At 34.0% G+C, this 26242-nt stretch overlaps 1 protein-coding gene and 1 pseudogene across 46 annotated transcripts in view; both read right to left on the minus strand.

The window, feature by feature from the left end:
- Window positions 1-339: 339 nt before the first annotated feature.
- The window catches only part of CLASP2 (cytoplasmic linker associated protein 2), a 144654-nt gene continuing 118751 nt past the window's right edge, over window positions 340-26242 (minus strand). For all 46 annotated transcript variants that reach the window (XM_036219968.1, XM_016158779.2, XM_036219967.1 and 43 more), the window contains 10 exons: window positions 25728-25871; window positions 20408-20551; window positions 19111-19217; window positions 17855-18008; window positions 14970-15198; window positions 8059-8252; window positions 7425-7553; window positions 5322-5528; window positions 3810-3926; window positions 340-2061 (listed from right to left, as the gene is read on the minus strand). In XM_036219968.1, the coding sequence (XP_036075861.1) occupies window positions 1975-2061; window positions 3810-3926; window positions 5322-5528; window positions 7425-7553; window positions 8059-8252; window positions 14970-15198; window positions 17855-18008; window positions 19111-19217; window positions 20408-20551; window positions 25728-25871 (1512 nt within the window). In that variant the 3' untranslated portion in view covers window positions 340-1974. The remainder of the gene's footprint in view (window positions 2062-3809; window positions 3927-5321; window positions 5529-7424; window positions 7554-8058; window positions 8253-14969; window positions 15199-17854; window positions 18009-19110; window positions 19218-20407; window positions 20552-25727; window positions 25872-26242) is intronic.
- Window positions 23659-23777, minus strand: LOC118602229 (annotated as a pseudogene).

Here is a 26242-nt window from a genome sequence, read left to right on the forward strand (position 1 = left end):
TAAAGCACTTTTGGACCTTGAAGAAGTCAAGATTAAATCAATATTTACAATAAAAATGATTATAAAATATGGTAAAGCTCATGGAACATAAAACATTACTGAGAAAAGTTGAATGTTTAAAATGCCTTTTAGCTTTAAAGCTAAACTATAATATACACATGCATAGATAGCAATAGACATTTGATTGTGGTTGCTATTTTTGATCTTTTCTCCTCAGATGTACTTATAAAGTTCATGAGACTACCATTGATACAGGACCTGCTAAAGATTTTTAAAAACTTAGTTATGAAATAAGTGACTTGTCACACAAGGAGACAGAAAAACAACTGATATACATCGTTAATTTTTTCAAGTAATGTTATGTACAGTTTTATTGCCAGTATATGCACAACAGTAAGCATAGAACTATAAATACACAATGTAATTAACAGTAGAAAACAAAATTGTTACAGGTAAAGGGGAGGAGATATAGAGAAACTTTTCCTGCTGCTAGAACAGAAACAAAGGTAAAAGCCTGACAAATCATCCATTCAGTACTCTTGTCTTAAATTCTTTACATACATTTCTACATTTTTTTTCAATTAAACAAACAAAGTACAGGTGTTTCTGTAACAATGGCAAATTGCTTCCCTAATAGCTATTTGCTTTTCCAGTCAAATTCACTTTATGTTAGGATTTTTAAAAAGTCAAGATGAGAAATCATTAGTATCCTGGTTCCAAATTATCAATTTGCCCTTCACCAAAACTGGTAATTTTTGAAAGTTGGCTGCACATGAAAAGAATAGATGTAGCAAAAGGTGATTTAAAAAAATAACAGAAAATCACCCTTTAAGTAGTTCCCCTAAAGACACTATATAGGCAGCAGCTCAGTTAAAAGTATTAGCCCTGAAGAGGTAGAGAATTCGAGCCCATTATACAAGATGACAGCCTTGGCACCATCTTCTCTCTCATCAGGATCAATGTTTTCAAGTAAGACAATTTCATGGTAAAAGGAAACCAGGTTCCACCATTTAAAGAAAAGGTGCTGGTCAACTCCCATGTCTCAATAATTAGTATGTTTAATAAATGAGAAACAGAAGACCGTCAAGGACACACATGCACTTGATTTTTTTTTTGTCTGTTTCCATTATCAAGTTTATTCATAAGTGAATTTGATATTAATAAATACAAAAAAGCATCATTCACAACAAAGATAAACAAACCAAAAAACCCTGCAATGAAACCTTCTATTTTAATAAGTATCAAGAAAAAACAGGCAGATGATTTGGTGCAGCTTTTCTTAAGGGATCATAGAGGGGACATGGTTTTAAATAAAGATGACAAGATCAGTAACCAATAAACAATATCAGTTTTACAAAACTGGCTGATTCTGTAACATTTTCCTTTGAGGTTTTAAACTATAGATCACATCAAAGAAGTTGCAACCAATGACATGTATCACCATCACACCAACAGAGTCCAGCTGTAGTTCAAATTAGTCCTGCTTTGTTTCACGTCATTTCAATTATTTCTAGCATAGGACATGATAGAGAACAAAACTCAAAGTAGCAATAAAAATATTACTCTGCATTTGAATAAAGGCAAAAATGTTTTAGACTGTTAAACTTTTAAAGCTTTAAGCATTCCTGTTTAACCAGCATTAAAAAAAAAAATTTATACAATCGTAACACTGGCAAAGGTTAATGGGAAGACAAAGAAGTACAAACATGTGAAATGATGAGTTAGATTAAAAATTACTTTATATTGATCAACTGTTGTTAATACTGCTTCTTCTTGAATTTGGAATAACTATCATCAAAGTTACATGCAGACTGAGGATAGCCCTCTGTTACAGAAAATACAAAACAAAACAAAAAACTAAAACTGGGAAACAATGGTAAGTTCCAAAAGATGTATCTGAAAATTTCCTTTCATTGATGAGGGTGGTCTGTCTGTCTTTTCTTTTAGAGACCTGGTTCACTTCGATCGGCTTCACTAACTTTGTCCAGAAACATCAGTAGTGGGATCAGCTCCTCCAGAACCTGTTTGTGCACGTCTGATGTAAAGATTCAGTAGCTTCATCTGCAGATTCAAGCCAAACGAGTCATTGGAGCAAGCTTCTCTAAATTACAGTATGATGTTCATTAAAAAATTTATATATATATATGCTCTGAAAGATAGGTTTTAGACTTAGGAGTTGTTATAATGCCCAAGTTAATGTTGATAATTAAGAATTACGAATTTTTTTTTTTTAAGTTTCAGTTTGTTCATGACTATTTTAGAAGGCCTTTTCAAAAAATGTAGTGATAACATATAAAACTTCAAGTAAATTTAGAAAAGTATGTCATCATTAAGACAATGACAAACATTTGAGCACTATGGGCTATACAATATACTAAATGCTTTATAGTAATCTTTCTATCTTCACAACATTTTATAGATGAGGACATTGAGATACAGAATGTGTAAGTCACGGCCTAAGGTCACAGGGGTAGGTAAGAAGTGGGCCAGAAGAGGAAATTAGGCACTTGGGTTCCAAAACCCAAGATCTTAAGACTACTATGCCACTGTCCTCCCTAACAAAAATGTTTTTGATTTCTGTTGTCATTTTGTGGTTTTTACTGTATGAGATATTTTTATAAAGTTTATAGTCAATGCATATATAATTCTGTGTTCCACTTTTTTCATCTAATGTCATTTCCAAATATTTTTTTCTCCACCTCGCTATTGTCTTCATATGCAGTATGAAGACAATACCAGTTGCCTAGTATTCCGATAAAGTACTGAATTTTAATTTTTCTACAGACAACTCTGATTTATCAGGCCTAACTTAAGCTTATCAAAAATGTTTGAAAACCACTTTGTTGTTGAAAGTTTGCTTTTTTAAAACGTTACCTCTTTGATCCAAGGATTTTTAACCCAGTGTCCATGGGATTCAGAGGCTCACTGAATCCTCTGATATTATGTGCAAAATTTCCTGAATGTACTTATTTTTCTTCGAATGAGATTTTACCTAAATCTTGAAGTGAACTACAACCTAGAAAGGGTTAAGAACCACTGATTTAATCTATAACTAATACAGATATTTAAAGTAAAGTATATACCTGAGCTTATTCTCCTTTATATGTATTTTTTCTGCCTTGTTGACATTTTAAAAATAAATATGATCAGAGTACTGACAAGTTTAAGGATTTTGGGAAACGCTTTAAATGAAGGTGTGTCCCCTGTTAACTGGTTCATAAGCCATAATTTGACAATCATAGTTATCTTTATTCCCTAGAACTCATTTCAAAATTTTGACAGTATCAAAGAAATGAGAAAAGTAAGACTTATTTTATTATGTAAGTCTTAATAATTGGAACATTTATTTTAATATACCAAATCAAAGTTGTATATTTATCTGGATCATAAGAAGAAAAATAAATATTTATCATAGTTCATATGGGAAAATTTTAAATATATTCAAGTGTTCTATATTTAGGGAAATATAAAGTTATCCATGGACATATAACCCTATTTATTTTTAATTAAATTGTCCTTGAGAATAAGAATTTGGTTGTGGGAGTGGCAAAGAAGTAAATCAGCTATTACAAATAACGACAAACTATAGGCATTTCTTTCACAGCAATCTACCAAACTTCTGACTTCACCTGGGTGACAAATGTGAAAACAGAAATAGCTAAAATGCAAACAGTAGGAGGAATAAGCTGGATGCTCAAAGCCTGAATTACTAAAAGCTGAATACAAATTTACCCTTTAACACACACAAAGAACTGAATTTTGAAGAATGTACCATGGCCGCCATCCTTAGACAAAGCAGCGCTACTTACTTTACTGCCAGTGAGCTGACTGAGATGTGGTTTTAGTTCATCACCAATTACCGCATGAACAGCCACCAGGCAGAAGACACAAGCTTTCCGAACACTGCTTTCTGAATTATCATAACCCTAGGGAGAAAAGTCTTGTTAGCACTCTTGGGGGATCTGAGAAAAGTACCGTTCCAACAGAGACAGAAGGTGCAACTCGAAGATGCACCTCAAGGGTACCGGGGAGAGAAAGCTGAACTGATCGATTATTACCTTTTCAATCTTTTCGGGCAGAGATATGCCTTTCTCTTTCCATCTCCCCTTTGGCACCTCCACTCCAATGTCAGCCTTCCTTATCAGGTTCTTATTTAGCCTGGAAAGCTCTCCCTGCAAAATGTCTCCAGCTAAGCCCCCTGCGGCACTCAGCTTTAGGGAATTCAAAAGTTCTTCACTATGAAATAAAACCTCTATTCCTTGGCCTGGTAGTCAAGGTTTGCCTATAATCCAGGCTGAATTAAACTTAATCCCTGTTCTATCTATCCCTATCATTACTCAAAACTATTTATCAGCAAATATTTACTCAGGACTCATTAAATGTATGACATATAAATTTATATATATTCTGTTCTTAGTACTAAAGCATAGACAAGAAAGAAAGATATTTGGATCTTATCTTCAAGGACCTCATAATTTAGTGGGTGATATTAAGGCCTACTCACAAAGGTAATAATACTATAGATGCACAAAGAAATGACTAATTCTTTTAATATATACACTAGGGGTCTTAATATATACACTATGTAACATCAGTCAGCCATTATAGTTACATTATAGAATATTTATTGAGTGGAAAAAGTTGACTACCTATAATTAAGTTAAGCAAAGCATGTTACAAAGCATGATCCCATTTTTGTTGAAATGTTTATGTGGATGGGTTTGTATGCATAGGAAAAACCACACATCAATGACTGTAAATTAGTAGAACATTTTTAGAGAAATCTGGCAATACCTAGGAATCATAATGTAAATGGAATATTATTTAGCCACAAAAAGGAATGAAATCCTAATACATGTTACAACATGCATGAATCCTAAAAAATTATGCTAAGTGAAATAAGCCAGCCATGAAAGAACAAATGCTATATGATTCCATTCATATGAAAAATCTAGAAAGTAGGGCAGAGACAGAGAGTAGAAAGGGGTTACCAGGGACTGGCAGGACAGGGATTCGGGAATTATTAATTAGTGGGTACAGAGTTTCTGTTTGGAATGATGAAAAAGCTCTGGAAATGGATAGTGGTGATGGTTGTATAACATTATGAATGTTATTTAAAGCCACCAAATTGCACACTTAAAAATGACTAAATGGTAAATTTTATATTATGTACATTTTACCACATACAGACAGTTAGTTCTGTAAAGTTTTTGCTTTGAATATCCAAGACAGCAGGCAGGCTTGGTCATACCATTAGTGTTGACTAAAATAACTGAATCCCAAATCTATCACAGTTTATTCTTCCAAGCTTTGATGCTTACCTGTATTAGGCCTGGCATAATCTCTGGCAAAAGCAGGTTAAGAGTTTCCTTGGACACTCTCTCTATCACTTTTGTTTGCATTTTGATTGCAGCAAGATTAATTGGGTAATCTGCAGTTTGGATGATAGGACAGAGCACTTTGATGCACTGTTCTGGACTGATTGATGTGGCCAACACTGACGCAGCTTCCTCGGCTGATCTCACCACCTAAAACAAAGAGGATGTTAAGCTGGAAAGCAATTTTTAAAAATGTTATGCTGTGTCTCGAAAATACAAACTTCATGAAATAGATTATAGGACATAATATCTGGAATTTGCTTTGAAAATACCATAGTAAATAAACATAAGGGTACAGATAAAACAGGGTTGGCAAAATGTCAGTAACTGCTGAAGATAAAAGATGCATTCATGGGGCTTCGTTACATCATTCTTTTTTTGGGGGTTCTTTTAATGTTAGCTAAAGCAACTTTTAAATCATATCGTAGTCTAGTTGTGCTGAGAAGTGGAGGCTCTATTTATCTAGACTATAAAGTGGAGTCCTCTGCATCAGCTACACTGAGACTCTGCTCATTATGAGTGTCCATAATTCTAAGAGGGTTTGTGCTCTTTTTATCACATTATTGCAAAATAAAACATTTCATTAATATGTTATCAAATTAATATGCTATTCCCCCTTCTGTTCATTAATGATTTTCTCCCCTTCTGTATTGGGCTTGAGGAAGGTAAAACACTAGCTTTGCAATGAAGAGAAGAAATGGCTGTCTATCTTCTTGTTAGAATCTGTAATCTCTAAAGATGGTCTTGAAAACATGTAAAAATTATTGCCTTTGATGCTACTTTGGTAGTGTCACCCTTATGATCTCAATCTGTGAGAGGTACTTAGAAAGGCACAGTGGAAAATACATTGCAAGTCAGACCCAGGGCTAATTTCAGTCAAAGCACCTTAAGAATGTCAATTTTATCTTCTGTAAAAATAGGGATGCTACAAGGTTTATTGAGGTTAGAAGGTGGGTAACTAACTCACAAATATTAGATAGTTTTTTAGACCTTCGATGAGATGCTATAGATGTATCACTACTAAACAGCAGCTGGAAAAAAAAAACTGATTAAAAATCTAGGTAGATTTAAAAGTTATGACTCACTCTCCTATAAGGTTCACAGTCCTATCTTTTGAAAAGTGAAATACCCAGAGGTTTCAATTTCTTCATATCCTCACCAAAACTTTTTCTGGATTTTTGAAAAACTTAAATATACTGGGGTGACAGGGGCTAATAAAATTATATAGGTTTCAAATATACAATGCAGTAATATGTCACATGTATACTGCATTGTGTATTCACCACCCAAAGTCAAATCTCATATATTTGATCCTCAGCAACTCTTCTTTTTTCCTAGTGAACTGGTATCTTACTGTGGTTTTAGATGCATTTTCCTAACGATTAATGATGTTGAGCATCTCTTTTCATGTGCTTACATGGCCATTTGTATATCTTCTTTGTAGGAATGTATACTCAGATCTTTTATCCATTTTTTAATTGGATTGTCTTTTTGTTATTGAGTTATAAAAGTTTTTTATGTTTTATGGTGTTAGTCCCTTATCAGACATGATTTGTAAAAATTTTCTACTCTGTGGGGTGTTTTTTCATTTTTTTGATAGTGTTCTCTGAAGCACAAAAGTTTTTAATTCTGATGAAGTCTGATTTATCTTTTTTTGTTGCACAAGAGTAGTGATGCTGGCAATTCAGATATGCCGAGGAGAAGCCGTAAAGTGCTTCCCTTTAGCGAAAAGGTGAGTATAGAACAAAATATTTTTAGAAAGAGAGAACAACTGCATCCACATAACTTTTATTACAGTATATTGTTATAACTGCTCTATTTTATTATTGGCCATTGTTGTTAATCTCTTATTGGGCCTAATTTATAAATTAAACTTTATCATAGGTATGTATGTATAGAAAAAAACAATACATATAGAGTTCGATTCTATCCACAGTTTCAAGCATCAACTGGGGGTCTTGGGACACCAATCCCGGGATAAGGGGGGACACTGTGATATCAGAAGTACTGAGAATAAAATAAGAATGTGACTGTCAGGTAACTTACCTCCTTATGAGGATCTTTGTGTGCTTCCAATGTTTTCATGACAGTTAGTTCTGCATAGTTTTTAAATCTTGCTGGTTGATGTCTTAAGATTTCTCTTAAAACCTTTAATGCCAAAGCCCTGATTGTAGGCTAAGAAGAAACATTTTAATATTTTTAATAATTTGAGTAGACAATATTTTACATTTTCCATGTCTATAAATTAAGCATCTTAACATTGGGGTAGGAGTCAGGGGAATCACTGACAACTGCATAAAGTATGTGGTATATTACATAACTAAGTTTCCACATCTTTAGCTGGAAACATCACACATCTTAAATCTGTAAGAAATTGAGAACTACAGTCTATTGAAAAGAAAGTTTTACTTCTGAACTAATTCAAATAGACAAAACAAGCAATCTCCTACAAAAGTTCTATCAGCAACTTTTGTAGGAGACTGCTTCCCATTGTCAACTGTTCAAAATTGCTCAAAGCTACTTGGTTTAGAAGAAGTACTTTATAGTGAAAATTTCAAGCAGAAAACAGAAGAGACTCTTTTTGCCAATTTCCAAATCTGTGTAGTGCTTGATTAACTGGAAAAGACAGGCAATATAAGACAGGGAAAACTGGCAATTATTTACATACTCTATCACTTACCTCTTTATCTCCAAGGGTTTCAAGTAGTAAAAGTAATATTGTTTTGAAGTGCTCATCCCAAACACTGAAAGATTCTTCCTGTGTCAGTTTCATAAGTTCATAGAGGGCAATTTTTCTTTCTTCTACACGTTCATTATGGTTAGACAGCTCTTTCAACAACTCAGCAACCAGGTCAGAATGATCTAGGGAAAGATCTGTCAAAAAGACATGATATTAATTCTATAACTTTATTGGTCAAGTCTCACAGGTATGAGGATGACAACTTTATAAGATGAAATACAGACACTGCTGGTTGTTAAAAAAAAAAAAAAAGTAATTTTCTTTTCTATTGGTTATCCCCCAAACAGCAATGCTAGTTTAAAACTTTTTATGATAAAAATTCACAATAGTATAGTGAACCCCCTTATATCTAATACCCAGATTTAACAATAATCAAGATTTCACCATTATTACTTCGTCTTTGCGCATTCCCCACTTTATTTTCTGAAACGTTTCTAGCAAATCCCAAATATAGCATTTCATCCTTACATACTTCAATATGCATTTATATGGAGTCCTGCCAGGAGGTTCATCATATTTGAATACTCCATGTTTAGTGATACCAATAATAAGGGATTTGAGTGGTGACAACTTGATCCCACCACTGTAAAGTTCCCCATCAATCTTTTAACTAATAGTTTCACTCACTGATAGTTGCTGAATCAATTATTTCATTAGGAGTTAAAAATGGGCTAGAATTCTTCTGTAGAGACTAACTTTATCAACTAGAATCATTTTGATTACCCTGAAATTTAGTTTGATAGAAAAGGCAGATACTTAATATACTTCCCTTTAATTTTCAGAGTCAAGCATTATTGGACCAATGTAATTAGGGAGTTTTCATTTGTTTTTGCTTTCTTTCTTAAAAGTATAATTATGAACTTAATTTTATGAATGTTAAAGAACACTCACTATTATTTTTCAAGAAGTCATCAGATAGTTTTTTGAATCATTTTTGTAGAAAGAGTTAAATCTAAAAGTTTACATTAGAACATTATAAAATACCAAGAGTTCCTCTGAAATTCTTTTGATGATAAAATACATGATAAATTCAGGCCCTGAAGAACTTAGTCAGGCAATGGCCTGAGCTTGTGCCATTGACTCTTTTCCTTCCTAAGTCCTGTGAAATAAAATAACCACAGAATGTGGTGCCTGAGCCTGGAAGGCACATCTGGGGCCATTTCCTCTCCTGAGACTCCAGGAAGGACAGCTGACAGACACCATGGAGCTGTATTCTCCATGAAACCACTTGGTATGAGCACGTTGGCCCTGTGTGGGAAAAGGCTGCTATATATACTGATCCTAACAGACCAAAGAAGGCTTGTGAATATGGAATTTGGGAGAGGGCTGTTGCCTACTTTAAGAAATGCTCAAGAGGAAAGAGCATTCTTCCCTAATATGCCTTGAGGTTGCAGTTTACCAGATGGCTCACTATTGGTCCATAAAAACAAGCTAGTGGACCTCATGCAGCCAGCTGGTTAGCCTCTGACCTAGAGATACCAATGGTCTGACAATATAGGTCTCAGGAAACACAAAACTACAAGTAAGGAAAGGAAAATTATATTTCATTTAAGGGGATTCAGAAACCTGAGGAAAGGAAATCAATTTCAACTATTAGGACAGCTGACTTCTACTAGAGCAAACTAACGGATACTAAGGAAGTAAAATTGAACCAAAATGTAATGACAACATTCACTGACTATTAAAAGGAAGTCTGTTAAGACAACTTTCATGGAACTACAATTAGAGCACTAAGAAACTCTGGTCCCCAAACACTCATACAGAGAGTACAAAAAGTGATTACTGAATTTAAAATCTTGAGGTAATCTGTAAAGAATGATCATCGAGGAGAACCAAATTAAGGTTTTGGAAGATCAAGGAGAACTTCTGCAAAATGCAAAGCAAAACTATGAAAAAAAGAGAAATTTAAGTTCACAGATAAGATCTTAACTTGGAGGAAAAAACTGTCTTGTAATAATTTCATTTATACAGACCAATATTAGAACAATATTGCTAGTTTAATAAGTAGCAGGATAAATATCTCTATAAACCCTGTGAAAACTACTCCTGGAAAAAAGTTATGTTATCAGACTTCCACAGATGTCAGAGGATCATCCTGATAAGAGTTATTTTATTTCAGTTGAATAAATGGAATTCACAAGAAAATGATTTTCCAAGGAACCTAGATCTTTTCTCCATGAATACAGGCTTTGTAATTACGCTAGGAGATCATCAGAAATGTCATAGAATGGTATAGACAGATAACAGCTAGGAAAATAACTTCTGCCAAAGCAAGCAAATAAGTTACTTGTTACAAAACTGAACGATTTATATTATACAAATGAAATAAACCTAAGGTACCAAATGAATTAAGGTACAGTGTAATCAACTACATTTCCTCTCCTGACACAAGAGAGGCATTGTGGTCATATGAAAAAAACATAGGCTCTGGAGTCTTACCAAAACCTGTCTCTTACCTTTTGTGTGATAGGAGCACATTCTTAATTATTATGGAGGCTCAGTTTTCATATCAGTAAAATGGGAAAATAGTGCCCCCTCCTAGTGTCATAGTGAGGACCTGGGCCTGGAATACAATAAACTAATACATATTTTCCCTGTGTCCTCAATGACAAATGTTGGCACAATTACGAGTCTGATATATTTTTGTTGCAGTGCTGAAAAAATATGGAATTTTCCTTCATCTTTGTAAACTGATATGAGTCTCTCTTGAATACAGTATCATTTTTACTAGAGGTAGTATTCTGGAATATTATAGTCCCTTGTAAACATTACAAAAATCATAATTAGATGTGGCCACTAGTTTTTTTTTGACTTGTTAATTTTGATAAATTTATCAGACATGTGTATATCTGTAATGTGTAGAGACATGAGTGGGAGACACACTTAGTTTCAGAATTTTAAAACGATTTCCTTTACAGAAATTTGGACTTGAACAAAATATCTCCTGAAAGTTTTAGGTTTTAAAAACAAAGAGGAGGAGAAATTTTGCATATCTGGGGGAGGAGAACAATGGAGATTCATAATTTTTTTTTTAAAAAAGGATACTGTCATACAAGGTTTCCCCACCTCAAAATTAAAAATAAAAATAGACAATAAATGAAAACAATTGCAATATGAAGCTTGGAACAACTACTACTTCGGTGTAACTGAGGGATTATCCATCTTCAAGAAGTGTTTACTATAGAAAAAAGGCTGCCTATGTTTCAGAATTCAATCAAATATTATGTTCTGAAGAAAAATTGTTCTCAAGTTCAAAAATATTCTACCAAGTTTAGGTTTCAGTAACATAATTTCCAAACATGTCTTCAACAAATAGAAAATATGTGATCCTTAGTAAAGAAGAAGAGAATTAGAAAGTAAGGGAGTGATCTTGCTAAGCTGTCCTAATTTTGTCTCTGTGGCATTTGTATTATATTAAGTCTCCTAACAAGAGAAGTAAGTGAAAACATGATTCTTCAACCTCACAAAATGAAAATATTTTTTCATTCATCATAATTACGAATGATCAAGCCTGGGGACATAGATCACAGAGCAGAGTAAGAAGGATTTCCACATGTGAGAGAGGCAAAGTATAAGGTTTCAAAACTCAGCCAGGATAAGAAGAGTGTCCGTGTGGAGTGGTGACCAGATGTGACCTATCAGGTTCTAAGCAAAATGAGAAGGACATCCGTGGCCCTGGGTGCCAGAGCCTAAGAAGGCTCAGGGTGTTTATGTGGAATGGCAAAACCCAGTAGGGTGAGGACTGCATCTGTGCAAGTGAGGAGGTGGTGGTGGAGACGGAAAACTGGTTGCAGACAGGAGGATTGATCAGATAAATGAATATATTAAAGATAATGAGGCCAGGTTTCTGTCAGAAAAAGGGGGTTATCAATTAGATAGAAACTAGAATCTTATGGTACTAAACTGGAATTGGAATTATTGGTGTAAACACATAGCTTTGGAGCGATATAGAAATAAACAGATGAAAATATCTATTCACACACACTCCCTAGCTCTGGCCACTGTGAGGTCAGGGGAGTAGTGACATCCCACTAGTAGTGAGTACACCTAATGACCAGACTGCAGCCTTTAAAGACCATTTTCTACTGAAAGAAACCAAGGATGGATCCTTGGATAAGTGGTTGATTCCAGGATTAAAGCACGGACAGTGCAACATTTTGTTGTGCCATGTGCAAGAATGAGGACATATCAAAAGGATACAAAAGCTAGATTAAATGTGTGATCCTGCTGGTAAATCAAGGGCAATGTGAGCGTTAAACTAAATAATGTTAAAAACTATAACCCACTGAATAGGAAACCATGAGTCCGTACAGCTATAAATACATACATGAAATTTTTATAAATAAATTTTAAGTTTAATGAGGAAGAGGATATTCACACAGTTTTAAACTACCTCTCCACAAAACACTTATTAATTACAAAAAGAGTAACTTTCCAGTAGAGGCGCCCAGTAATACCATTATAGTTAAGCAATCAAAGTTAACATCATTAGTCATGGGGCAAAGTGGAATCACGTGTTATTCTGTGATACTAATGCCAAAAGTACATATCCTGAACCCAATCATGAGAGAACATTAGACAAACCTAAATTGAGGGAAATGCTACAAAATAACTGGTCTCTAACCTTCAAAAGTGCTGTGGTCATGAGAGCCTAGGAAAGACGCAACACAGAGACACAATAATTAAATGCAGTATGAGATTCCAAACTGAATTCTCTAACTCATATTATTGGGACAACTGACGAAATTCTAATTGGGTTTAAATCCTATTAATGTATTCGATGATAATTTCCTGATTGTGATGATTATATTTGGGAGCAGTCCTCAACCTTTTGGCACCAGGGACGGGTGCTTCTATGAGGATCTAATGTCTGGTGATCTGAGGTGGAGCTGAGGCGGGTGATACTAGCACTGGGGAGCGCCTGCAAATATAGATGAAGCTTTGCTAGCTGACCTGCTGCTCACCTCCTGCTGTGCAGCCTGGTTTCTAATAGGCCACGGACCAATAGCAGTCCACGGCCTGGGGGCTGAGGACTCCTGATGTAGGACATTGTCTTTGTTTATAGAAAGTACATTCTAAAGTACTTGGGGTGATGGTGATGAAGTATCAGTTTGGTAACTTATTTTCTCATGATTCAAAAAAAAAAAAGTTCATTGTATTATACCCCCAACTATTACTAGCTTTTGATTATTTTAAAATTACACACACACACACACACACACACACACACACACACACACACACACACATATCAGCTAAGGCAAGAAATGTCAGTAGTCCCAATTTGGTCTGCCAGTTTGTGACTTCTGTGCATAAAAAATTTAAAAAAATTTAAAATTGCTAATGCTAAGTCTCAATTAACAGGCTTTTGGTACTACACAGGGTTCAAAGGGCACTTTCAAGGTAGGTCCAATTTATTCCTTTCTGTTCTGTTATGCTGCTACTGTAACTCAACCTCAGCAAAAGTATTGACTATTTGTGACAGATTAGAACACACTGAAGTGCATAACTGTGGCAATTTTAAAGATTCTGGTGTAATTTAGACAGTCTGGTAAGTGTGATAATTCTGCCTGTGTGATATTTGAGATATAGTAAGTCTCTTGACATGTTGGTAAAAACGTGATTTGTCGACTTTGTTAGTAATCAAAGAAATACAAATAAAGAATATTTTCCATTTATCAAAATTATGAAAATTAAAAAATTTCCTGATACCTAATCTCTCAATTTTCCTAATAATTAAAGAAATGTTTTGTTAGGATGACCTATTTTATACCCATCCGAGTCACAAAAATTAAAAATATTTAAACATTCTATGTTGGTGAGGAAATCAGCACTACTTAAAACTGGCCAAAGATTTTATGCTGGTAATTGGTTAGTTACTCTCAAAACTTAACTTACACACCCCTTAGACGAGCTCTTCTACCTCTAGAAATCTTTTAGCACTAATTACATGTATATGTGCATAAAAATTTGTGCAGAAATATCTTCACTGATGGCAGCATTGGGGAAATAAAGAAAAACCAGAAATACCTAAGTATAGAATCATAAGACAGTGGTGAGGGGGAGACTTTCGAGTTTATCTGAATATAGTTATGTATTATCATCTATTATTTGAGTCTTTGATTAAAAAAAATTCATACATTATATCATTTGTAGAGGAAATATTATCTCTTATTATTAAAAATAACTAAACCATTTGTAGTATTTTGTCCTTTCAAATCAGTTTTTATGTATCTTTTTGAACCATATTGCGTACTGTGATCAGAAGGGCAGGTAGCACAACATTCCGCATCTTCTTTTAGAGGTGACAAGTGAGACTCAGAAAGGTCAACCAATTTACCAGGCAATGCAGCTTAGTAATGGTAGAGCTTAATCTTAAGCTCATTGTAAGTATTAAAGTTTAGACCTAAGCTGACTCCAAATTCTAGATTATAGCTTTCCCATGTTTGGTCCTTGAACATATCTTATTAAAGAGTTTGGGTATGACTTCACGTTTAAAAGGCTATTGTAAAGAAAGGGTATTACTTCAAAGGATTTTATCATTCTGATATAAAAATTAATGACTGCTAGATGTCTAGGAATAAATTTATAAGCTATCATTAATTTCAGTGGGAGATCATTAAGGTTTTCTTCATTTTGAGGGAGATCTTAGGATGATTACTCTGTTTCTCATTCTTGGGAAGACATCTACCAAACTACCAGAGATGAACTCCTAGAAGATGGAAGAAACCATTATTATTCCAAAGATCCTTACTTTTTAGGTTACAATAAAAGAGAACATATATTTATTTTGCTTCATTGATTACTTGTCCTCTAAAACTCAGGTAGTAGCAGTATGACAGAGAACATACCATCAGGAAATTGGTCGGCATCATCATCAAACATGGCTTCCTTGAGGGCAGACTTATTGAAGGGACTGATGCTGTCAGAATAGTTATATGGATTATAATCTCGAGAGCGTGGAGATGAGTGGGCAGGCATGGAATGGAGCAATGAAGCTTTATTATCAAGGACTGTTTGGCTTGAGTCAGTAGCATCACCTCCTGCTCTTGGGTCAGACATTCCAGGACCACCACACATCTATTAATAGGAAGGGGAAGGCACAGCAAATTAACTCATTATCAAGTATCAATTCAAAATTAAAAAAAAAAAAGTTTCCCCACTGCTTGAAAGCCTATTTTAAAAAAAGGTTAACAATCACCAGCTCAAAAAAATTATGTAATGAAAATCAACATGATCAGTTAAAACTTACATTAAAAATGCCAAAGCTTAAAGAGGTAAAGAAACCAGGGCCATTGTGAGTAAATAACAACTATAAAAGAATGCTGTCTCTGAGATTGTTACATTGACCTTACCAATGGCTTGACCAAACAATATATATAGTGTTATTAAAAACAGCTTCTCTATGCCAGTTAAAGATATCGAAATGACTTGTATTAGCAATACAGAAATAAAAAACAGCCAAATTCCATTATTAATGTAATACATTATACAATGACAGTGTGTCAACAAAGTATAAGAAAACCAAATTTGAAAACCTGCTTAAAAAAATGCCTAAAAGGACTGTATGACTTTCTGAAAGATGCCTGATGGAGTTTGTGCACATTAACACACTTATCAGAATAGCAATACTAATACTAGTATCAAAATCATTACCACCATTAGCATCACTGTCACTACGAGTAATTATGAGTCAAGCCATTGGCTAGGTGCTGTACAAATATTCTTCAGGTATTTACTGTGTACCTATTACATGCCAGGCATCATTCTTGGCACTGGGGATATTACCAGTGAACAAAAGAGGGAATGGTGCCTACCCTAATGGAGTTTACACTCTGGTGGAGAGGAGACAGAGACACTAAAAAATCATAATGAATGAGTACAGTATATGGCATAGTACAAGAAGATTAATGCAAGGGAGGCAGTGTAATATTAAAGGCATCCTGAGTGATGAGGCTGCAGATTAAATAGGGTGGTCAGCGTAGGATTTACTGAGAAGCCATTTGAACAAATATTTGAAGAAAGTGAGGAAATTAACCATGGGGCTATCTGGAAGAATTTTTTAAGGCAGAGGAAATATCCAAAACAAAGGTCATGAAGCAAGAGCATGCCCAGTAGGTTCAAGGAACAGCAAAGAGGCCAGTGTGGTTGGAGCACAGTAAACAGGTAAGAAAACAGTAGAGGAAGCCAGCGAAATAACAAGGGAAAAAAATCTATTGTGGAGATTTTGGCTTTTACTTTGAGACAAGGACCTCCTACTGAATTTTGAGTAGAAGAATGAGAATAGACAACAAGAGGCCAAAGGCAACATCGAGGCCAGCTAGGTGCCTGTTTTAATAATAAGGTGAGGGAATTGACGATGATGATGATGGCCAGAATCAGAAAGGCAGCAGTGAGAAGTGGTTTAATTTGGCTATACTCTAAAGGTAGAGACAACAGCTAACCTGGCAGACTGAGTATGGAACATGCGAGAGAGAGAGGAAGCAAGAACAAATCTTGTCCGAGGGTTTTGCTAGATAGGAAAGAGCAGTTTTAGAGGAAAAGATGAATATGGAGCTCAGGAGAGTTCAGGTCTGGGCTGGATGGAGTCATGTGATTTACCATACTCATAATAACTTCTAAAGTATGCAGTAATATCCTATTTTCCTAATGAAGACACTGAGGTTTAGAAGCGATAATGTGACTAGCTAATAATTGCCATGAACCAGGATTCAAACTCACTTCTGCCAAAATCCACTACTTGAGCTCCCCACACTGCATTCTCTGGGAGCAGGGGAGAAGAAATGTCTTAATTAAGGAGTGATTCTTACTAACCTGTTACTACTACCACTTGTAGTGTTTGGGACAGGGAACCTTAAATGTGAATGGTACGCTAATTTTTAGCATCCAGTTTACTAGGCCCATCTTCCAGATAGGCATGGTGAGGAAAATGACAGCAGGAAAGAAGCCAGGAAGGCAGAGGAGGGAGCCCTTTAGAGATGTGCTGAAGCACTGCGATGTTCTACAATTTTGCAAACAACGAGAAACCACAGATTCCTTAGAAAATAGTGGGATGGCTTGTTTTGAGAAAAGCCTAAGTTGTCAAAGTCCAAGAAACAGAGTAAAAAAAAACCAAAAACTATTCTTTGTATAAGCTGAATAATATTCACAAATGTCAGAAAGAAAGGTCATAATATTCTTAATTGGAGTCATACAAGCAGATGATGCAAATCACTACACTTAGGAAAAAAAATCTAAATGCATTATTTCATCTTACAAGACCCAAGTGATCTGGCCCATGTTCCACTCCCCAATGCTTTCATAATGCTCCAACTATACTGGCTTTCACCATGGTTCTCAACTGGACAAACCTAGTACCCATCTAAATGTCTTTGCACTTGCTATTTCTTTTAAGGAATTTTCCTCTCCATTATTAGGTCTCAATATAAATGTCACCTTCTGATAGAGGCCTCCCTGACCACTTAATTTAAAATATTCACTTTATATTCTAACCTAAAACTCCATAGTACTCAGCTCTGAAAATCTATAAAGAACTTAGGAACAAAGACTTTGTCTTGTAAATCTAAGACCCAGAGCAGTGCCTGGTGCATAATAGATATTCAGTAAATATCTGTAGAGTGTGATGGATCCCTTGGAAATTAATTTCAAAGTGACAGAAAGCAAAGTTTAAAAAAACAAACAAACTAAACAAGTCTTAATGAAAAAGTCTGTAATGTAAGAATATTCAACTACTTACTGAATCACCATCATCTTTTTTAGAATCCCTTTTCAATGGCTCATTCATATCTTCTTGACTACGGAAGCTGAAATTCTGAATTGCTTCAGTGACACCTCTAAGAGAGCTATAAATATCTTCAGAGTTCATATTTTCTGTGTCATAATCAAATGCACTATCAAAAAGAAAACAACTAATTTTTATTTATGTGCAGTTTTAAAATACAAATACATTGCAAGAGATTATGTAGGACATTTATAAAGACAGGATTAGAAAATGTATGTTCCCCAAAGCAAAACAAAACCAGAGAGCTAAAAATGATTAAGGTACATGTTCCCTTATCCATCTATCAAGGGCACTTACAATGATTCCAACAATATAACAACTTATTTGTCTTTTTACCTTTAAAAATGTTCAAATTAATCAGGGCTCAGCAAACTATGACCCTTGAAACCTAAGAATGTTTTTTACATTTTAAAAACATAAATAACACTGGACATGAATTCTATAATCAAATTCTAAAATTCAACTGAGGCTGGAATTTAGCTATCAAAATTGTTATACATGTATAACATGGAAGAAATAGCCTAGATGATAAATTTGCAATATATTTTTTCTTCCTTAGATGCTGCTGAAGTATCCTATGATTGCAATGAATATGATGAAGCATGCTATGATATATATGGCTAAAAACAAAAATCTAGCTAATAACTATAAATATAGGCTACTATCTTTTAAAAGGATGAGGAAAAAGAAAAACTATTAGTTTATTAATGAGTCAAGAACTTCTTTGAAATATAGCTCATGCCTGAATTGCGCAAGTGTGTGAAAATTACACGTCTTATAATTTATACTAAGGATCAATATCAGTCACAATTTTTCCTAAGAAGCATACTCAATGCCATTTTATATTTATCCCTTCTCTATTTTTTCTTCCTCATTTTTTACATTTTTGTTTAGAAGCTTTTTTCTCCATTATTAGATCTAAACAATCATCATTATAACTAAGTAGTATAAATGAAAGACACATTTCCAATTTATTGGATTTGTATAGCATATCTGAGAAACTTAACTATCCTATTCAAAGTAACAAACATTAATTTATAAAAGCTGCATCAGTAAGTTTTCTTTTCACTTAACGTTAAATTTTTTGAATCTGTTTAGTTTTTATGTGTCTACCACCTTTCAAGTCAAGTGGAAATCAACTGGAATTATTGTTTTTCTAAGAATGAGAATCTGCAATAACAAACCATGATGGAAAATTACCCTCTTGTTACCTTGGAGATAAAGTATTCTGTGATGTATTGGTAGGAGAAGTAAGAGGACTGGACCAATTGGCTGGTGAACGTGGTGTTGGTCTTGTCAAAGGGCTCCCCATGGAACTCTGTTGGAGGGAGTCAAATAAATGCTAACATATGATAGGGAAGTTCAACTAAAAGGCTGTTAACTTAAGGAAGACATATAATCAAGAAATTAAACAATATGAAAGTCATATTTATATATCAATATTTTAAAGATTCATGTACCTATCTCAGTTTTCTGTGCGGAAAAACTTTCTCTCCATTCAGAAATCTAACCCTTTAGTCTTTTTTTGTTCTCATCACCTACTTCCTGCTTGCAGATATTATTAATATCTTTTTCCTCAAAAATTCAATATCATCCCAAATTAACAATTTTAAATTAATTTCCTGTCCTGAGTCAACTTTATTCCCCTAACCATTACCAATGCTCAAATTTTATTCATCCTTGAATTTGCTTTACAATGATTTTCACAAAGACACCGAAGAAATAAAAATCTGGTCATATTACGAATTTGCCTCTCTCTTAAGATAGAATGAAACCAAGCCTTCTTCCTTTTAAAAAAATAACTGACTTTGGTCCCCAAAAATTGTTCTCAGATTGTTTTTGACCCTCAGATTTTACCTTAAGGCTGCCATGAGCACATTTTCTTCTTTATCCACTATCTCTCTTGTCTTTTAAAAACTTAATTCTTTAGGCATATTATATAAATAATTCTATACCATTTGTTCTATGGATATATAACACTGTATATAGATATAGAAATATAACATTGTAACATTTCATTTACTCAAACTTCACTTCCTCAAAACAAAATCCAGTATATCCAAGCACCTATGGACCGACAGGCCTATGATTATTAAACGTAAATACACCTTTTTAAGTACTACCCTCTTTTGACTTATTTGTTAACCCTGGAATAAGTCATCCCTTCTAGTCCTCAAATAAGAACTGGTTCATCTAAAGACTGTGTCCTAATTCTAATGTCTCATAAAGCTGATGTCTTTATCCAAGTTCTGCTCACATTTTGCTTTTCTTGTTCATCATACTCTGGCCACCATTGCCCTAATGTACACCAAATTATAATATAAACATGATAGGCCTAATGACTTTATGCTTTCCAGGATAGTATTTAATTCTGCTCAGGAAATGCTGCCCAATATAGATGTGAAAATTATATACTAGGGCCAAAAGTTTACTTCATGTAAAAGAATGCAGTTATTATTAAACCAACCATTACATTATAAAAGAGCTAAGAAAATAACTGAAAAATACCTGGGTTCCATTGCCAGTGTTTCGAAGGTGATTATGAAGAAGCTTGGTAGCACCATCCTGAAAAGTTTTTGGTAAAGCTCCTAATAACATTGTGAACTCTGGAGTATTGAGTTCAAATAAGGAAATCAGCACTGACTGCGCTGCCTAGAAAACAAAGACACACAACAAGTAGATGAATATATTTTGGTTACTCAAAGGAGATCTTTCTCTTTACTCAACATTTCCGTTCAATAGCACAAAGCCATCGTTCTCAGGAAAAAAGATGTTCTTACATGCTTTAAAATTTCTTTGTTGGAAGAATTAAAAAAAAATTGACCTATTTTTTTGAAAGAAAGAAGGGAATATGAAAAGAATAACAAATATGACATAAAAATCAATGGCATATGTTAACCAAATAGTTTCTGGGGTTACTCTATTAATATATGCATAGTACTACTTTAGTTTTCTTAATAAATGAGTACAAGGAGGATAGATGAAAATAAAGATGCATATCCCTAAGCTATACAAAGCCCATCCAGAGCAAGTTAGTAGTTTAAATTTCATTTTCTTGATGCCATTCTTAAATTAACTGACCGGATCTAGTCTTCTCTCAAGCAAATAAATCTAACGAATGTATAATCTGAAGCTAAAACTAGGCCAATGTTTTTGTAGAAATGGGAACAAAACAAAGCTTATTCAGATCAGTTTGGAAAACCTACAAATTTCCTTAATTTGTCTAAAGTAATCAAGTGAATTATTAAAAGCCAAACAAAAATTCAGATTACACGAAATTTAATTGGGAGAAACCCAAAAGATTTGTATCCAAATCTGTGCATCTTGTTCTGCACCTTTTTTGACCTCGTTCTATGAAAATCTAAGTGTTCTATGTTTATGGCATTAGAATATACAATACTAGAGAATGATTTTATTACATCATATTGGAACAATGGCAGACTATACAACACAGCCTTGAAAGATGATGGAGCTCTATACATGAAGAAATTGGGAGAGGATTATTACATACTATTGAAGAAAAAATATAAAACAACAGCTATAACATAAGCCCATTTTGTTAAAAACAACAAAGTATACAATGTGTGAGTGTATACTCTAAAAATGTAAATAGTGCTTAAATAGAGTTATTTGCATTTTGAAACAAAACTTTATAATCCTGACTTTTGGAACCACAAAATTGAGAGAACCTCAAGTGAATATGAGAAAATGAAGTAATGAGTGATAGTTGATTCTGGTATATGAAATTCAGCTTTATTTTCCCTCTAGAGACAGCCCAGCTGTTCCCAACCCATTTACCAATAAGTATATCCTTTCTTCATCTGTTGAAGTAACACCCTTATCATGAACTAATCTATATAAATCTAGGTGTCTCTGGACCCTCTTTTATGTTCTATTGATTTGTCTATTATTTCTGCATTAAATAATATGAGTTTAAATGGTATGACTTAAATTACACTAGTATATTTTGAAGTCCTTCATTTGTTAGTTTATATCTTAATGTCATATTTGCTTTACTAAATATATTTTATATTCATTTAAAAATAACTTTTTTGAACAACAGATGAAAAGGTGCTTTTTGATATCAGCCCTACCCCTCTTAACCTCTTCTCCCTTACATAGCATAGTAACAGTCCATTTCTGTCACATTAGCCAGTGTAACCTTTAAAAATATAAATCAGATTGCATTACTCCTTTACTTAAAGCATGCCAATGATTTCTACCATCACATCGGTATTCTTCTGGAACATTCCCAATTCTTAGTTTTGATGAAATACAATTTATCTTTTTTCCTTTTGTTGATTGTGTTTTTGGTAGGGTATCTAAGAATCCATTGTCAAATCCAAGATCATGAAGATTTATCCCTGTTTTAAGGGTTTAAACAGGTTTAGGTTTTACACTTACGTCTTCCATTTGGAGTTAATTTCTATATATGGTGTGAGATAAGGTTTAGCCTCATTCTTTTGCATGTGGCTATTTAGTTGTCCTAGGGCCCAATTTGTTGAAAATACTATTACTTCCTTATTGAATGGCCTTGGCACCCTTGCTGGAATTAGCTGGCCATAGACACATAGGTTTATTTCTGGACTCTCAATTCTATCTCATTGGTCTTTATGTCTGTCTATATGCCAGTACCACACTGTCTTGATTACTGTTGCTTTGCACTAGTTTTTGAAATCAGGAATTATAAATTCTTCCAAGCTTTGTTCTTTTTCAAAATTGTTTTGGCTATTATGGGTCCTTAGCAATCCTAGATGAATTTTGGAATTTGCTTGTCACTTTCTACAAAGCCAACTTGGATTTAATAGGGATCACACTGAATCTGTATATCACTTTGGGTAATAGTGCCAACTTAACAATATTAAGTCTTCTGATACATGAACATGAGAAGTTTTTCCGTTTATTTAAATCTAATTTCTTTCAGAACAGTTTCATAGTTTCTACTATAAATTTTTTACTTTTTTGGTTAAATTTATTCCTAAGTATTCAAATTTTTTGATCCTACTGTAACTTATTTTAATTTCATTTTTGGATTGCTCATTACAAGTGTTTAGAAATACAATTGACTTCTGTATATAGATTTTGTAATCTGAACCCTACTGAACTTGTTTATTAGTTCTAATAGTTTATTAGCAATTCCTTAGGGTTTTCTCTAAATAAGATATCATTTGCAAAGAGAAACAGTTTCACTTATTCCCTTTTAATCTGGATGTCTTTTTTCTTCTTTTTTCTTTTTTCTTTTCTCTTTTTGGCTCAACTGTTCTGGCTAGACTCCCTAGTACAATGTTGAATAGAAATGGTGAGAGCAGATAGATATCCTTGTCTTGTTCCTTATTTTAGGAAGAAATCATTCAGTCTTTCACCATGAAGTATGTTAGCTGTGGATATTTCTAAGTGCCCCCAATTCGGTTGAGGAAGTTGCCTTCCATTGCTAGCTTAGGTTTTTTTTTTTTTTTTTAATCATGAATGGATGTTAGATTTTTCTGGATGCTGCCTCTATTGAGATGATCATGGGGTTTTTGTCTTTTTACTATTGACGTGATGTATTGCATTAATGGATTTTTGGATGTTAATTCAATCTTGCATTCCTGGGATAAATCCCACTTGGTGATGTTGTGTGACTCTCTTTTATATGTGGCTGGATTTGGTTTGCCAATTATTATTTTTTAAAAATTTGTTTTTAGGAAAGGCAACCCTTGGTTGACCTCACTGATTGCAAAGACCTTGTCAGCTTACAATCCCTTATTTTTTACTTTTTACACCTACAACCCCTGGTCTTCCTAGGTGGTCTCCCATCCAAGTACTAACCAGGCCCAATCCTGCTTAGCTTCCGAGATCAGATGGGATTGGGTTTGTTCAGGGTAGTATGGCCATAGACGGTTTGCCAATTATTTTGTTGAGGATTAAAAGCATCCATATTCCTAAGAAAACTGGTCTGTAGTTTTCTTTTTTTATGGTGTCTTTGTCTGGTTTTGGTATCCAGGTAAAACTGCCCTCACAGAATGAGTTGGGAACTGTTTTTTCCTCTTCTGTTTTTTTTATAAGAGCTTGTGGGGAGCTGTTATTAGTGTTTGGTAGAATTCATCAATGAAGCCATTTGAGCTTCAGCTTCTATCTGTGGATAGGTTTGTGATTACTAAGTAAATCTCCTTACTTGTTCCATTTACACATCTGTTTGTTCTTGAGTCAGTTTTGGTTGTATCTTTCTAGGAATTTGTCCATTTCATTTAAGTTAACTAATTTATTGGCATACGATTATTTGTAGTATTCCTTTATAATCCTTTTATTTTTGTAAGGTTATAGTAATATTCCCTTTTTCATTTCTAATTCTAGTAATTTAAGTCTTCTCTTTCTTTCCTTGGTCAATCTATCCAAAAGTTCATCAATTTTATTGAACTTTTCAAAGAATCAGTTTTGGTTTCAGTAATTTTCTCTATTATTTTCCCATTCGCTATTAATTCTACTTCAATCTTGATTATGTTTTTTTTCCCCTGCTTTAGGTTTAGTTTGCTTTGGTGGTGAGTTAGGTTACTGATTTGAGATCTTTTATTATAGGTATTAATAGCTATAAATCTGTTTCTAAGCACTGTTCTAAGCCAATATCCCATTAAGTCATGTCTCCATTTTCATTCATCTGAATCTATTTTCTAATTTCCCTTTTGATTTCTTCTTCGATCCACTGGTGATTTAGCAGTATGTTAATTTCCACATATTTGAGATTCTCCAGTTTTTTTTTTCTTTCTGTTATTGATTCTAATTCCATTCCATGTGGTCATAGAAAATATTTTGTATTACTTTTATCTTTTTAAAAAAAGACTGATGACAGAAAGAAATCTAACTATGGGTGATGAACAAACAATGCAAAATATATATGACTTACTGTTGTTTTGTAAAAAAAAAAAATTAAAAAATAAAAAAAGATTGGGATTTGTTTCATAGCCTAGCATATGGCCTATCCTGAAGAATGTCCATATGCACTTGAAAAGAATAATATATATTCTGCTATTGTTGGGTCGAATGGTCATCACTAGAAACAAAGGTCACAAAATTTATAATCTGTGCACTCTTTTGTGGCAAATATTGAAGGAAATGATTTATCATGGAAGAGAGTAAACAGAGCCAGATATAAGATGCAAGAAATAGATGATTAGGGGTAAACAGAAGTCTCAGGAAGATAGTGAAGAGAAAAGAAAGTCTAGGAAGGAGATTTCCAAAAATAATCTATGTTTTTGAGCATATGGAAAATATTAGCCATAAGAATGTGGCAGAGAGGTTGAAAATACTAACTGATACTCTAAAAACATTCGAAAGGAAGCAGTAGTAAACCACTTGGTATAGGACTGAATACTTCCAAAGTCAAAATGCAAATCTTTTCCATTGGTGAAGGTTAGAAGATATAGGAAAGAATGTGGGAATGGGGGAAGATCTAGGAAAGAATGTGGGAATGGCATGGGAAAGCCAAGTCCTCATTTACCTAATGCCAAAAATTAGTATATCAAGAAACAGTGTAAGCACTTATTTGAAATATATAGGTAAAATACAAGAGGAAAGATATGGAATATTTTGAATGATTACAAGATTAGAGGTGGAGAGGATTATGGCAAGGACAATTTTTTTATTGTTGGAAAATTACACATAATAATTGGATAAAATTTTAAATAATTTAAATGAGATTTTTTTTTTTTTTTTTTTTAAGGTCTTCATATCACCAGGTAAATAACTCCATGCTAACTGGTAATATCCTGAAAATATTAGCTTCCTTCACTGGCAATCCAAAATGACTGACTTGCTTTTCTGATTTATTCCTAACACTTATATTAAAACATACCTTCCGAACATCAGAACTTTTAGGTTCTGTTGTCCAAGTAATGACCCGAGACACTGCCAGGCGAGTTTCACTGGAATTTATAAAATCTCCTGGATCCATCTGCTTGGCCAGAGTTTCTATGTACTTAAGGATAGCAACCTTCACCTGCAGAGACAAGCACAATGAGAGAAGACAATCAGATGGTCATTTAAGGACATTTTAGAAATAATTAGGTGATTATTTTTTTGACAAATAGAAAATTAAAAAACAACAAAAAAGAAATTATACAACCACCTACCTACCTGAGGCACAAGAATATGATAATGTGGATTTTTGTTTTCCACACATAGCAGAACTTATGTTTCATTCCCCGTGTCTGAACAACTGTGAAGACTCTTGACAGAATTATACATTTCTCCTTGAGTCTGCCTTCAGAGCTTACAGCTGACTCTTGTCTAGACTCCATGGGAGCCAGCCTTTATCAACTGATAATTTGGCTTTTGGGGAAATGAATCAAAGTATTTTGGAAATAAGGT

This window comes from Rousettus aegyptiacus, unplaced genomic scaffold, assembly GCF_014176215.1.
Source record: "Rousettus aegyptiacus isolate mRouAeg1 unplaced genomic scaffold, mRouAeg1.p scaffold_m13_p_4, whole genome shotgun sequence".
In the NCBI taxonomy this organism is placed as follows: domain Eukaryota; kingdom Metazoa; phylum Chordata; class Mammalia; order Chiroptera; family Pteropodidae; genus Rousettus; species Rousettus aegyptiacus.